The sequence below is a fragment of the Clarias gariepinus genome, chromosome 5, assembly GCF_024256425.1.
Source record: "Clarias gariepinus isolate MV-2021 ecotype Netherlands chromosome 5, CGAR_prim_01v2, whole genome shotgun sequence".
Classification (NCBI taxonomy): Eukaryota; Metazoa; Chordata; class Actinopteri; order Siluriformes; family Clariidae; genus Clarias; species Clarias gariepinus.
In genome coordinates this window covers 13,000,295-13,015,753 of record NC_071104.1, presented here as the reverse complement: position 1 = coordinate 13,015,753, position 15,459 = coordinate 13,000,295, and the positions used below count along the sequence as shown (strand labels likewise).

Here is a 15,459-nt window from a genome sequence, read left to right as displayed (position 1 = left end):
ATATATGCAAAAGTTCTTTCTAACAGATTGAACACCTGTGTTGCTGAACTGATACATGAGGACCAGACCGGCTTCATTAGAGACAAATTGGCCTCAGACAATGTCAGGTGTCTTTTGCATATAATTAATGCCTGCCGAAATAATAAACACTCTAGTGCAGTTTTTAGCTTGGATGCTATGAAGGCTTGAATGGTCTTATCTGTGGGCTGTACTCAGGAGATTTGGGTTTGAACACTTTACTCCAACCCCACAGCAGGTGTCTCTACTGGCCATATAGTTTCTTCACAGTTCTCTCTCCAGAGGGGCACCCGACAGGGTTGCCCCCATCGCCAATCTTATTTGCTTTATCACTGGAGCCTTTGGCTTAAGCAGTCAGACAGAGTTCTCTCATTTCTCCAATACATATTGGTAATTCCATACATCACATCTTACTTTATGCTGATGACAACATTTTTTCCTTTCAGATATCAAGAATTCATTTCCTCAAGCCTTAACTTTATTTGAGAGATTTGGTTCTTTTTCAGGGTATAAGCTAAACTGGAATAAATCCATCCTAATGCCTCTGGATTCTACCTTTAATATATCTGATCTTTCTGTCTCCTTTCCAATTCAGATTCAGTCGTCTAATTTTACTTATTTGGGTGTAAAAATCTTTTCTTCTCTTAGTCAAATCTGTAAACATAACTTTAATGATATTTTACAAAAAATTAAGAAGGACTTGGAGAAGACGTCTTCGTTACAGATCTCTCTCTGTAGTAGGATATCGATATTGAAAATTAATACTCTTCCTCAAGTTTTTTTTTCTCCGTTGTACCGCTATCCCCTTCACTACAGTTTTTTAAAAAGATATCAATAAGTTATGCACAAACTTTATATAGCAGGGTAAAAGACCTAAAATACGCCTATCAACACTACAATACCCAAAACTTTCTGGTGGTCTGGCTATTCCTATCTTTAAGTGGTACTTTTGGTCTTTTTAATTAAGATCTTTGAAGGCGTGGCTTGAACCTTCTACTAAAACATCTTGGCGTGCTATTGAACAAGAATTGGTTTATACTTATAGATTACAAGACCTACCATTCGTGGGCATCACACACAGAAGCTCAACGCTTTGTTTTGGACCCATCATAACTGGAAACAGGCATGCAAATTGCTTGGCTATAATTGTAAATTTTATAGATTCTTTCCTATATGGCACAATAATTACCTCTTGACAGGCTCTAAACCATTTGTTTCCTCTTCCTGGTCAGCTAAAATGTTTATATTCTAACTGACATTTTTAACTCTGACAGGTTACATTCTTTTTAGGATCTTTGTCACTCTTTTTTAATCCCCGGAAATTCCTATTTCTTATATCTTAGGTTATGTTCTGCACTTAGAACGTATGGTGTTCCCTGGGATGCTCAGTTAGAAAACCACCCTCTGCTTCAACATCTACAGAAATCTCCAACTCAGGGTTTGGTCTCTTGTCTGAATAATTTGTTTAGCACTCATAAAGAGCCTGTCATCGGTTCTCCTTTAGTCTGGTCCAGAGATTTTGGTGTTGATCTTGACTGGGGGACTATTTGGAATAATATTTCCACTTAATCTAAAAGTCTAGCCCTTTAATACACTTTAAGTTCATTCATAGAGTGTATCTAACACTATGCAGAGCTTATTTGCTGAAATTGTCCAGTGATAAAACATGTAAAAAAACAATACAAGCTCAATAGGGGATTACAAACATATGTTTTGGGAATGCCCATTTATCCTGAGTTTTTGGCACCAGGTGGTGAATTTTCTTTCCATACTTTTTAAGGTGAATGTTCCTTTATGCCCAGGTTTACTATTGCTGGTACATGATTCTAACATCACTCTTGCTTTACAACAAAAAAGAATATTAATGGCAGCTTTGACCGCAGCGAAAAAGACAACTTTGAAAAGTTGGTTTGAAGCGGATACTTACTTGCCTGCTGTATGGCATTCCTATTTTTTAGACATTTTAATTTTGAAACGTGCCACAGCCAGATTTCATAAAGCTACACTTCGGACAATTAATGCCTGGACTGCTGCTATAGACTTTGTTAAAAAATCGACAATTTGATTAGTTTTTGTGTATATTGTAGCCATGTGTATAACACTAACACCCCCCCTTTATTTTATTATTAGTTTTTATTTTTTTGCTATGTATGTATGTGTTTACATTTCCTTAATCTGTGATTCACTTATTCATTTGGTGTACTTTTTCCCCCTTTTAAATTATAAACCCAACTCTGGAAGCATTGCATTTTTTTGTTTTCATAATTGAATTTTCAATAAAAAATTATTAACAGAAAACACTAATTCTGACAAACTCCAAGAAGTGATTATGAAAGTATGGGTTGCTATCAGTCAGAGAGTTGATTGAGAGCATGCCCAGTTAAATTGCAGAAGTCCTGAAAACGAAGGGCCAACACTGCAAATACTGACTCTTTGCATAAATGTCATGTAGTTGTCGATAAAAGCCTTTGAAACATATGAAGTGCTTGTAATTATATTTCAGTACATCACAGAAACAATTGAAACAAAGTTCTAAAAGCAGATTAGCAGCAAACTTTGTGAAAACTAATATTTGTGTCATTCTCAAAACTTTTGCCCATGACTGTACATTTCTATTGAGAATGTAAACATATGGTTTATCTCATATGATTTATGCTGCAAGATTAATGTGTAATAATATGTTGCTCCAGATAACATGAATTAACTTTGTATCGTGAGTACTGTGTTTTTGGTTTGTTGTTTAGTATATATTACTGTTGGCATCGTAGCATGTATAACAATGTATATAAATACTAGTGGTTTGAATCAGTGAGTTGATTGGCAAACTCCTGGCATACAGTTTGACATCACCTATGTAGAAGGAGGTTAGGGCTAACCCTAACCCACAAAAACCATTTGTAACAGGTTAAGAAAAAAAGTTATATCAAATTGCTAATGCAAATATGGGTATGAGTAATAATGTACAAAATGTGGATGGGTGGCAGAGAAAAAAATGAGAATGAAAACAAATAAGTCAAAATAAAGCAAGCTTTTTGGTGTCAGGAACGTCTTATGTATGAATTTATTTATTTAACAAGATTCTATGAGATAATTATTATTTATTGATTGATTCATTTATTTTTAGTGTATTTATTCATTAATGTTTTTGGTATTCAATCGAAAATGCACAATTCCGAAACGGCAAACTGCATGAGGACTGTAATACTCTGTGTGACCACTAGGTATGCCTAGCTATACACAAACACATATTTTTGTTCCCATGTCCTCATGGGGACTTCTTAGAAAACAATATTACCCATGTTCCAATAATGTTCTGAAAGCATCTAGTGAGGCTTTGCCCATGGGGACCTCAAAATAGGTTCCCACTGTGAAATAAGTCCCCCTGGGGCAGTGTGCAATTAGGTCAGAGTCCCCAGCAGGATGGAAAAACAAGAACACACTCACATGCCAAACACACACCTCTCTTTCTTTATTATACACACTAACATGCACAATAATGCGCTCAACTAATATTTAGGGCCCAAACTGACATCAGCCCTATATAGTCTGTAAAGTGTGCAAGTTGTGCTGTACACTCGGGCAGCGATGACTTTTTGTAAGTCTTAACATGGTCAAAAAACGCACAGATTGTCCGGTGCACCCGGGGTGGGTGAATAGGTTCCTTGGCCCGCTCATCGTTTCTTGCAACTATATTTGCACTATAATAATGATAGTGCAAATATCATATAATAATGATAAGCCTGTGAGATAATAACAGTGTTGCTTTTCAAGCACCACTGTTATTATCTCACAGGCTTATCATTATTATTGGTGCTTGAAAAGCATCACTATTATCATTTCACAGGCTTATAATTGTTATTGGTGCTTGAAAAGCATCACTATTATTATTTCACAGGCTTATCATTATTTTTGGTGCTTGAAAAACATCACTATTATTATTTCACAGGCTTATCATTATTTTTGGTGCTTGAAAAACATCACTATTATCTCACAGGCTTATTATTTTCTGTACAAAAGTCTGTCGTATTTTTTGTATTTGTCGTAAATTTGACTGTTTGCAGCTTAGAGCAGGAATTCTGTAGAAAGGTAGAATTTACCACATTTTATAACCACATGCTTGCAAGCTGTGTCAGAACCTAGTTTTGCCACAGCAAGCACCATTCACATTTTCTTCAGAAAATGTACCATTCTAGTTATTATTATTATTATTACTACTGTTAATTAGTCATGTAGATTTAACCAAGGTTTTTGCATAACTAACGCTTTTGTTACTTTGAAATCCCAGATTTGTGCATCACTTTATTCACATTTGGTATCAGTCTTTCTGCATACTCCCAAATTTTATTGTCCATTATCAGTTTCTCAGCGCCCAAATCAGGACGGTGTGGTTTAGTAATATGCATGACAATAGCCAAACCACTGGGCACCCAGATGGACGTTCCACTGATTTTACAGACATTACATTACAGACAATGTACAGATGCCTGCATCACCTTTCTTGGGTCAACAATCATCTTGCTCTTGTTGGTAGAAAACCTCTTTAAAGGCTCTCTGTGGATCTGTTTGAGAATGTTGACACCTGGCATATGCCTCCACTGAACAACGTTAAATCTCTGACATTCATTGGAGAAAACAAGGGCCCAAAGGATGAAAGCTACCACTATGCGGGTTATTTTGCTGAAGCTCCATCATGAGTTGGTGCAGCAATGAGTGTTGATATGGCATGATGATTTCATCTGCATCCGTCAGAATCACATATTTGGACCTTTGCCTGTTCATTTGAATGCAGTCATTTATGCAGTCTGTTGCTCATTATAGTGCAATTTCCCTGAATTCAGTTTAAAGTTCGAGCCTTTGGATGGCTCTAGAAAGTGATGGATCAACCAGGGAATGATTTCCAGTAAGCCATCTTGCTCATAAATGTGGAAATCCACAGGTGGTGTTCTAGAACCATGTGCTCAACACCGAGAAGCTTATATGTCTCTACAGTCTGCACGAACTGAAGGACATATTATACCCTCCAAACAAGGAAGAAATGCTTAGTGTGAAGTCCACATCAATGTCTCTCCCATGAGTCAGAAGCTTCTTTATAGGCAAATACAGGTGGCTTTGTAAGGTTCTCTGGTCTTGAAATGGTTGTGTGTGTGGCATTGCATGTTGGGTCTATGTTACAAAAAGCATATGGTCACAAAAGGAAAAACAAAATAATTAATGTTTTCTCATTTGCTTAAATGCATAATCCTTTGGTTGTTAAAATGATCTCATGCCATATTTGTGATGAAGTGCTGCTTATAACAGAGCATTAAAAAAAAAACTGTTCTGTACAACCAAATAATTTAATATTAATATATACTATTTATTTATAACTATGATTATGTTAATGTTTGTGCCATGGATGATGTCCATAACTTCAAGCATGCAATTTCAAATGCTGCATGACATATACAGTATAACTCTGGGCGTGATCTGTGGTGCTGTTTTACTTATTAGTTCTAACATTTAAGGCTGGGCCAAACCCAAATCAAATCAGCATTTTTTGCTGCTACTAAAAAAAAGGTAAAGCAGCATCATTTGTGGAGAGTATATATTACATTTTTTGTTAATTGTTAAAAATAAAGACACTGCAAAACATGCCATATTTCCTTATTTTCACACTGACACATGGTTATGATTAGTTTCTTTTTTATATTTGACTTTTGTTTATCCCTTCTATACCAATAACTGACTGTTATTTATTTTTAATTTCAGTACTGAAATGTCCTATTGTACTAAATTCTGTTTAGTAAATTCTGGAATTTAAGGGTGCACTACAAGGTTTTATAATATGATGTGAACTTTACTATGTCTCTATGCCATAAAACATTTCCTTCATTGCACTTTATGATTCCCTAAATGGTAAAAATTCCTATAGCCCATATCTAAAAATGCTCATTTATTTCCCATCATCTGTCCATCTCTGGGTCTTTCTATGACAAAATCAAAGCAACCTCAATAAAGACTTGGAACTACCACAGGCTGATTGCCTCCATGACACGCCACATAAACACAGTATTTTGTGCTAACGAAACCCAGACCCATAAATGAACATAATTTTCAGCTCCTGTATTGTAAATAATTTTATTGTTAAACATTAACTGGTTTGCAGGAAGATCAGGAAAAGGTAAAAGGGAAATAAAAACTGTGCAATTTGATATTAAGTGTGCAATTAAACCTTTGAGAAACAGTGGCATTTGAAAATTTGCAGCAGTTTGATACCTGGGTGGTTGTTGGTCTTTCGGCTGCTCCCACACTATCCGGTCTGTACATACAAGCTTGACACAGGTTTTTTTACGCGATATGCTATATATTGCTTCCTGGCGCAAACCTCACATCTTATCCGAGCTTGGGACTAACACTGCATCCAGTGGCTGGGGTTTGGGCACTGGCTAGGAATCAAACCCAGGCCAAACCCATCTACAACTGAGCCACCACTGCCCATAGTTTCATATCTGGGTATGATGTTTAAATAAAGTACATTATAGTGTGTATAGTCCGGCAGATTCCTTCTGCTATTTAGTTTGTGTATTGTATCTCTATTTTACTTTTCAGAGAGCTTTTGCACCAGAAAAAATACAATATACGCATACTGTTTTTGTATAAATGGCAAATAAAATCTTTCGAATCTTGATTGATCCTAGGAAAAAGTTATAAACTGCAATCATCAAAATTTTAACAACAACAAAAAAAGACTAAAATACTTAAATTACATGTAATCAACTAAAGCATCAGTGTCTGTTTTGGGTTGTCCGGACCTTAGCTGGTGAGGAGTGTTTATTTACCGGACCTCAAGCTATTTTAGTTGAAGACCCCTGAACTAGAATATTAGAGCTTAACTTTTTTTTTTTTTTTTTTTATAAAAAAAGCTACAAACCGGATTCCAAAAAAGTTGGGACACTATACAAATCGTGAATAAAAACTGAATGCAATGATGTGGAGGTGCCAACTTCTAATATTTTATTCAGAATAGAACATAAGTCACATAAAAAAGGTTTAAACTGAGAAAATGTATAATTTTAAGGGAAAAATATGTTGATTCAAAATTTCATGGTGTCAACAAATTTTCACCACTGTGTGGCATCTCCCCTTCTTCTTACAACACTTAACAGACGTCTGGGGACTGAGGAGACCAGTTTCTCAAGTTTAGAAATAGGAATGCTCTCCCATTCTTGTCTTATACAGGCCTCTAACTGTTGAATCGTCTTGGGCCTTCTTTGTCGCACCTTCCTCTTTATGATGCGCCAAATGTTCTCCATAGTTGAAAGATCTGGACTGCAGACTGGCCATTTCAGTATCCGAATCCTTCTCCTACGCAGCCATGATGTTATGATTGATGCAGAATGTGGTCTGGCATTATCTTGTTGAAAAATGCAGGGTCTTCCCTGAAAGAGATGACGTCTGGAGGGGAGCATATGTTGTTCTAGAATCTGAATATATTTTTCTGCATTGATGGTGACTTTCCAGACATGCAAGCTGCCCATGCCACACGCACGGTCTGACTTGCACTGGCAAAATTAAAATCAACCCCATACCATCAGAGCAACCCCATACCATCAGAGATGCAGGCTTCTGAACTGAGCGTTGATAACAACTTGGGTTGTCCGTGTCCTTATTGGTCCGGATGACATGGCGTCCCAGATTTCCAAAAAGAACTTCGGATCGTGACTCGTCTGACCACAAAACAGTCTTCTATTTTCCACACTCCATTTTAAATGATCCCTGGCACAGTGAAAACGCCTGAGCTTGTGGATCTTGCTTAGAAATGGATTCTTCTTTGCACTGTAGAGTTTTAGCTGGCAACGGCGGATGGCACGGTGGATTGTGTTCAATGACAATGGTTTCTGGAAGTATTCCTGAGCCCATTCTGTGATTTCCTTTACAGTAGCATTCCTGTTTATGGTGCAGTGTCGTTTAAGGGCCCGGAGATCACAGGCATCCAGTATGGTTTTACGCCCTTGACCCTTACGCACAGAGATTGTTCCAGATTCTCTGAATCTTCGGATGATGTTATGCACAGTTGATGATGATAACTGCAAAGTCTTTGCAATTTTTCGCTGGGTAACACCTTTCTGATATTGCTCCACTATCTTTCTGCGCAACATTGTGGGAATTGGTGATCCTCTACCCATCTTGGCTTCTGAGAGACACTGCCACTCTGAGAAGCTCTTTTTATACCCAATCATGTTGCCAATTGACCTAATAAGTGTTAATTGGGCTTCCAGCTCCTCGTTATGCTCAAATTTACTTTTTCCAGCCTCTTATTGCTACTTCCCAACTTTTTTGGGATTTGTTGACACCATGAAATTTTAAATCAACATATTATTCCCTTAAAATGATACATTTTCTCAGTTTAAACTTTTGTTCCGTGATTTATGTTCTATTCTGAATAAAATATAAGAAGTTGGCACCTCCACATCATTGCATTCAGTTTTTATTCATGATTTGTATAATGTCCCAACTTTTTTGGAATTCGGTTTGTATAACTTCTATACAATTTGTTAAGTTTGAGATGTACTATACATTACAGCAGGTCTTAATGGTAGGAGAGTATAGTGGGTGGTCTGGATCTGCAGGTAAAGATTCTTCCATGAAATTGTATCCTTTTTTTTTAGACACAAGGTAGCTTACAAATAGCAATGAAATATCAATCCACTCTGGAAATCAGCCCAGAACAATTGTTGCAATAATGAAGAAATCATTTCTGCATAGCCTTTATAAATTAAGTTTAAGCATTTGGTTTAATGTATATATATATATATCAATTTATTAATGAGGAATTAAATATTTTACCACCCTTAGACCAGACTATTTATTCACCCTGTACAATACATTTAAAGAGATTTTTGACCATCATAACCTTGCATATAAAATGTGTTGACAGGTTGGCCAAAGAAGACTTGACACGAGGGCCTCCATTGATCCATGGTTAAACAAAAATTGAGCGAGCTAACAATGAACGGTCTGACTTGCACTGGCAAAATTAAAATCTTTATTTCTGTACATTCTCTATTTCCAATGCAAAAAAGACTGAATTCTGTCACCGGGTAAAATGTGTGTGAATGGCTATGTTTATCACTAGAGGTGAACCTGTTGAAGATTGTCAGCAAATTATGAATCTGTCAGTCTCTGGCTTCTCGCTTGACATACAACAGACCATGATCCCCATATGCGTCATAGCAGTCAAAGGTAGGATACTGCAGCCACTCAGGCTTGTAAGTGGTCGTGCTATACATAAGGGCCTCAGTGGTGCTGCCCACCTGAGGTGCTTCCTCTCCCTCTCCAACCCACTCCTCAACCTTAAGCAGGACTGGTGTTCGCTGATACATTTGAGGACATTTTTCGAACCAGTCAAGGAATTTCAGCATTGGGTCATCCACACTGTAGATCTCCCCCTGGATACGTTGTCCCTGTCCAGGCACCTTGAGGAGGAAGGGTATGTTGTACTTGCCTGCTATCACCAGGGGGTATTTCTCAACAGTGCGAGCACGGCCAAGGAACTTGGTTCTGCCTTTGGTGGTGTCCACCATCACGTTGTAGTTCGGCTGGCCCTTTTTAAGAGTGCCATATATGAAAACACGCGTCATCTGAGTAGCTGGTAGCAGAAATGTAAGAATTACCTTTTAAAAGAAACAAAACAAAAACTCTATTAAAACTCTTTTCACATTAAAACTGAGAGAGGAGAAAATTTGTATTCTTGTAGTTAAACTTAATGGCACTGGAATATCCTTTTACAAAGAAGACTTTGCTTACCTGAGATAGAGTAATAAACCTTTTCATCAAAGAAGAAAAATATAAGGCCCGTAATATAAAAGTAATTACAAACAATTGTATGTGTTACATCTTAATGAGTAAGGAACTTTGCTAGTTTGTAACTTGAATGCTAGTGAGATTAGGTTTTCTTCATTCAATTTAGATTTCAATGGCGACAAGAAGTCAAGTTACAAACTAGCAAAGAACTACACATCTCCTGGCGGCCACGATCCCCATATGCAGGCCTGGAGGGACTTGATACACCAGCCTTGCCATGTTAAACGCACTGCTTTCATGTAAAACAGTGACAACTAGAGCCCTCAGGTGGACAAAAATAAAACAGTTCCTTAACCCTGCTCAAAGCCTCATTTATAAAGTTTAGAAACTACTTCATTTTCATCTTATTAGGGGTGCTGGCAAAGCTAAGATGTATCCCTGGGCACAGGAGTTGCCCAAATTTGTCCCACATACATATAATAGGAATTTGGCACATACTGTAACTAGTCCTGTACTATTTGTGGTAGACCCATGAAAGAGGTGTCAAATCGTGTGGCTTCCCCCGGGGCACAAGAGGTGCCAAAATTAGCCCCATTAACATATAATGGTAACTTCCATAGAAAGTTTGATACTAAATCTAACAGTGGACCTTATTGTCATAGAGACACGGGAAGAGCTCATTTAACTCAGGCAACCAATCAGTCTTTCATGTTTATTATGATGCTTGCAAACACGATTAAATCCATGCCCCCTAGAAACATCATTAGCATGCTGTCATGATGCTAACATGATTAGCATGTTGCCAACGTGATTCTAATATAGTTAGCATGCTGTAGGGGGAAAATGCCAACATGATGTTAATATGTTTAGCATGTTGCTAACATGATGCTAACTATATTAGCATGTTGCTAGCAACATCATTAGCATGTCGCTAACCTGATGCTAGTCTGATGATTAGCATGTTGCTAGCATGCTTGTAGTGCTAGCTTGTAGTGCAGTGGCTAATGGAAGCCCAACCGGGGTGTACCCCACCTCATACCCTAAGTCTCCTTGCATAAGCTTCAGGTCTCCCAGTGACCCTGTATACAGGATAAAGTGGTATAGACGATGAGTGGGAGTCTAACTAAATTTGAGAATAAAAGTCATATACACTTACACTAAACTTTTCTTATTGCAATAAATTTGATCATAGGCACTCTTCTATTTAATTACAAATTGACATCTACTTTTTTTGTATTGACACTGCACTTAAAATAAAAAAATTTATAGTGTTCCCCCCCCCCCCCCCCCCCCCCCCCCCCCCCCCCCCCCCCACACACACACACACAGAGGTTTGTCCCAAGTGTCAGGTCGTAACTGTTACAAGATACTGCGCATGCGCAGTTGGAAGCCCATGCCAGCTCAAGGTTATCGCGTACAAATTTCACGCCGTAAATTATTCAAAACGACGGTTAAACCCCTTTGCTGTTAAGAGTAATGATACTAATAATATGCTGCTGTGATTAATGACTAATTATAAAAAAGAAAGCCTGTCTTAGTTAAAAAGGTATTCGCTATAGTACTTGAATATGTTGCGTGTAATGCATTTGTCTGTGTAAGTATTAAACCAAGAAAACTGCATATTTACGTGTCGCTGCGTTTATAAATAGTGGTGAAAATTCTAAAACGTGACTGAAATTTAGGGTAAAATACCTGAGAGTTTTTGTCAGAATGCTAAACAATAATGTCCGCTTCTTTGTCTTCTTGTGTTGTTTTTTTTTTTTCGGCGAATCACATCTAACGTTCAGGTACATGTAGCGCCCCCTACCATACTGTAGTGTGATGTTGATTACTTCCTACTCCAGATTCTTGACATTAATCCATTTTCTCTTAAGATAAATATAGTATTTTCTACACGTCAAATGTGGTTCTTTCTGTTTAAAATGTGACTTTCTTCCCAGAGCTTTCGATACACATTTCTTTTTATGCTTCTCATGTTTCATGCAGTTCATGCAAGGCAGGGTACACGCTGGACATTGATCCAATCTATTGCAGGGCACACACATGCACAAACCCATGCTCATTCACACAATATGGGCAATTTGGGAATGTCAATTAACCCCTTAAGCACTTTCAGTCCAGAAGTAATAGTTTTGTACGACTACTCTCTCTCTCTCTCTCTCTCTCAACCACACACACAAATACTTGACCCACAAATCAATGCCACTATAACCAGTAGATGGCGTCATGTGATCACTTGTTGGCAAATTTATTTTTTTGTCATTTTCAAATCATTATTATAGCGTTTAAAATGTTTTGACCCTTTTGTACACAAGCATGTAAGTGTAGCCACGATATATATACTTTAAACTATTCTTTCAATTGAGAATGAAATTACCCTAATTGGAACGTCTTTTATAATCATTAAAGCTGTCAGTCAGCCCGAAAACTCTCGTATTTTGTATTCGTGTGTGTGAAGGCGAGGAGAGGAGGTGTGTGTGTGTGAAGGGGCATGGGGTCCAATGACAAATTGCAGGCTGATACAGAGAGGGAGAGAGAAAATGGATCTTTAACCTCTCTAATGAGACTTTTTTTTGCATTACACGTGCACACAGTAAACAAATACAAAATAAATGATGTTTTACGCCCACACACATGGTCACAGTGTTATAGCAAACAGTACCCCTGTGGACGGATGTTGATTATACCAGTAAGAGACGCGCATTAAGGCAGAGCAGGGGAGACGCCCACAATTCCGCAGCGCAAGAGAGAGAAAAACCATTGGCTCAGTTGTGATCATGTGACGCTTGGCGTCAAAACAAAAATGCGTGATACCTTATACTTGGTACTCAAGAACTAAGGGTTTTTCGTTTTCCAAGTTAAAATTTATTACAAATCTTTGCTTGCCCTGCGGAACACTTGCAAACCGCGTTACTTACAATCCGAAGTTCCACTGTATGTCAAAAGCTGCGCTTGAACGGTTCTCTTGGTGGTTGCAAAAATGCGAACAGCACAAAAAATTATGCAAACTTGCGTGAGCTTGTTGAGCGTTACAATATTAAATTCTGATTGGCTAATTGTGAAAAAATTCAAATCGAGTACTGCTTGTGGGTCTTTCTGCCTGAGTCTTGTGTTTGGTAAGTGAAAAGCATGCTTTATTGGGTTGAGATCACGTGACTCATCCGGTGAAGAACATCCCTTTTTTTTTTCTTGAGAAACTTTTTGGTAGCTTTCACTGTATATTTTGCATTATTGCAAAGTGCGTTAGTTAGAACTGGGTTTTGAAAAATGAGTTTTGAAAGCTGCTAAGAAAAAAAATGTAAAAAAAAAAAAAAAACCAAACAAAGAAAAACACATACAGTACCATTCAATAGCTGGAGCATGAGTGAAATGTTCATGAACGTATGACAGTTATCTAATAAAATGTCACATGCCCTCTATCGAAGGCTGTCAAAGGATTAAAGATTGCTACTTGCCTTTTATTTTTTATTTTTATGCTAATCCTATATGTACAGGGTCAAAGGAGACTCAGGGCACTAGGCAGGGTAATTTTTCTGGGTGACTTGTTTTTGCCACAGCCTGACTAAGGATTTCACTCTTGCAAGAAAGCTAAATGTTTATGTATCACTGAATTTAAAATACATATCACAGTAGTATGGACCTTACTTGATTTTAAAGAACTGGATCGTTGGACAGTGACACACCAAACATGTGTCTTTTCAATGTCATGTCTTCTCAAGGGAGACAGGCCAAATAGGCTTTTCAATGTAAAAGAAATTTACTGCATTTGCTGATCAAAAAGGATTCTGCCTCAATAAAATCACAACTTGATGCACGGCTACTGCAGCTTTATGTATAACAGCATTTTATTTACAGACAAAGGGTGCCACGCTAGTAAGTTTAATAAATTTTATTGTTTACTATGTAAAGGTATCTGAGGATGCATAAATCTCCCTGCTCAGAGCTGATAATGCACATATACACACTAAACATGCTGCACATTCAGGCAACAAACACATTGACTTAACATTTAACACATTGAAGTCATACCCTGCTACTCAAAAAGTCTTACAAACATAACACAAGTGAATGTGACAATGGTTATACTTTAGAGAGGATGCCATGTCTTGTTTTTAAGGCATACAGTAATAAAACAGAAATTCAGGACTAAAACAAATGGCAGCTTTTGTGTCAAATCCTCCTGGAAAACAAAATGTACTTAAACATAATAGGTCTAGGCAGGGGCGCCAGCAGGGTTTTTTTTTTTTTTCATGATATACACAAGAACCACTTTTATTACTTTTAATGTCTAGGTGCAATGCACACACAAGTCAAATTCTGTGTACCCTACCGCATGCATTTTAAAGGCCAGACTGTGCTACTGTTAGTAGAATCTTCATTGTGTACTGCAGGTTTTTTTATTTTATTAAGTTTGAAAATATTCAGTTGTTTGCTTTTGCTCATTATTATTCTACTACTTATTAGGCCCTCCTAACACACAAGATAAGCTACAGTATTTGTGAAAAAAAGCCTAAAAAAGTGCATTGACCAACATACACCACACAAACTCGTACAGGTTTTACGGTTGCTGGCGCCCCTGGGTCTAGGTTGAAATGACTTACTTGTTTTTGAGTTAGTGAGATTTGGATTTAACCGTTTAGGCCTTCAAGTCAATCCGAGACTTATGATTGCTAAAAATAACAGAGCACATTTATGAGAGTAAAAACTCCCTTTATCTCTCTTTATAAATCACCTGCTACACTAATGCACTTATCCCAGCATTTCACTAGTGTTTGGATACCATCATGGTAAAAATGGTAGACATTCTTATAATGTGCAAGTGGATTGTGAAAGTGCAATGAACGAATGTGTGTACAGTTCCCATAGAAAGATGCATCTCTTTCCAAAGCTGTCAATTTTTAAGGATTAGGCATTGCACTGAATTTCAGACTGTTCACAGGAATAACTGCAATGGTCTACGCGCCACCCTGACAGTTGTTGTTGTTCATGGATATACGGCCTGCTTTAAAACGTTTGCACAATTCAAATGTTTTACAGCAGCAAAGAGTCTCATCAGCTTGAGATTTACAGTAAATGTCAATCAGATTTACATCTTCATTTATCAGAAATTTCATCACAAGTCCTGGTTTGACTTGAATGCCCCTCATATGAAGAACACAATAATAAATGTAATAACTTAAATAATAATAAAGAACCACATTAACAAAGCAAAAAAAAAAAAAACATTTCTGGGGAGGTGGCTTTGTGAACCGTTTGTAAAGTGTGTGGGATAAGATCTTTAACTAAATTCTACATCAAAAAAGACAAAATGTTTACATAAATGAATCTTTTTTCATTTCGTTTATTAAACTCTGGTAAATATTTTATCCCAGTCAGGGGAGTTATGGATTCCCAGCACAAGGCAGGAACACTCCCTGAATAGGAGCCCATCACAAGGTAGCATCCACACATATTCACACCTAAGAGCAAAGTAGCCAATCCACCTACTGCCATATATTTGAGAAGTAGGAGGAACCTGCAGGGACATTGATTAAGACAAGGAAAGAAAAAGTAAAAGCAAACAACACTTTGTCATGTGTAGACAACAAACAATGGATAATGTAACTCTGTTTTTAACGTGTTGCTGTTTTGTTGGCAGTTTGTTACTATATATATATA

The 15,459-nt window shown here is 37.4% G+C and overlaps 1 protein-coding gene across 2 annotated transcripts; it reads right to left on the bottom strand.

The window, feature by feature from the left end:
- Positions 1 to 8,801: 8,801 nt before the first annotated feature.
- On the bottom strand, positions 8,802 to 11,588 carry LOC128523744 (gamma-glutamylaminecyclotransferase B-like). 2 transcript variants are annotated; one of them, XM_053495858.1, is made up of 2 exons: positions 11,494 to 11,588; positions 8,802 to 9,646 (listed from the first exon to the last, which is right to left on the bottom strand). In XM_053495858.1, exon 2 carries the CDS (start codon positions 9,636 to 9,638, stop codon positions 9,174 to 9,176), a length of 465 nt encoding a protein of 154 aa, XP_053351833.1. In that variant the 5' UTR covers positions 9,639 to 9,646; positions 11,494 to 11,588; the 3' UTR covers positions 8,802 to 9,173. The 2 variants fall into 2 exon arrangements, with proteins under 2 accessions (XP_053351833.1, XP_053351832.1); XM_053495857.1 differs by having other exon boundaries at positions 8,802 to 9,671; positions 11,494 to 11,582.
- Positions 11,589 to 15,459: the final 3,871 nt, after the last annotated feature.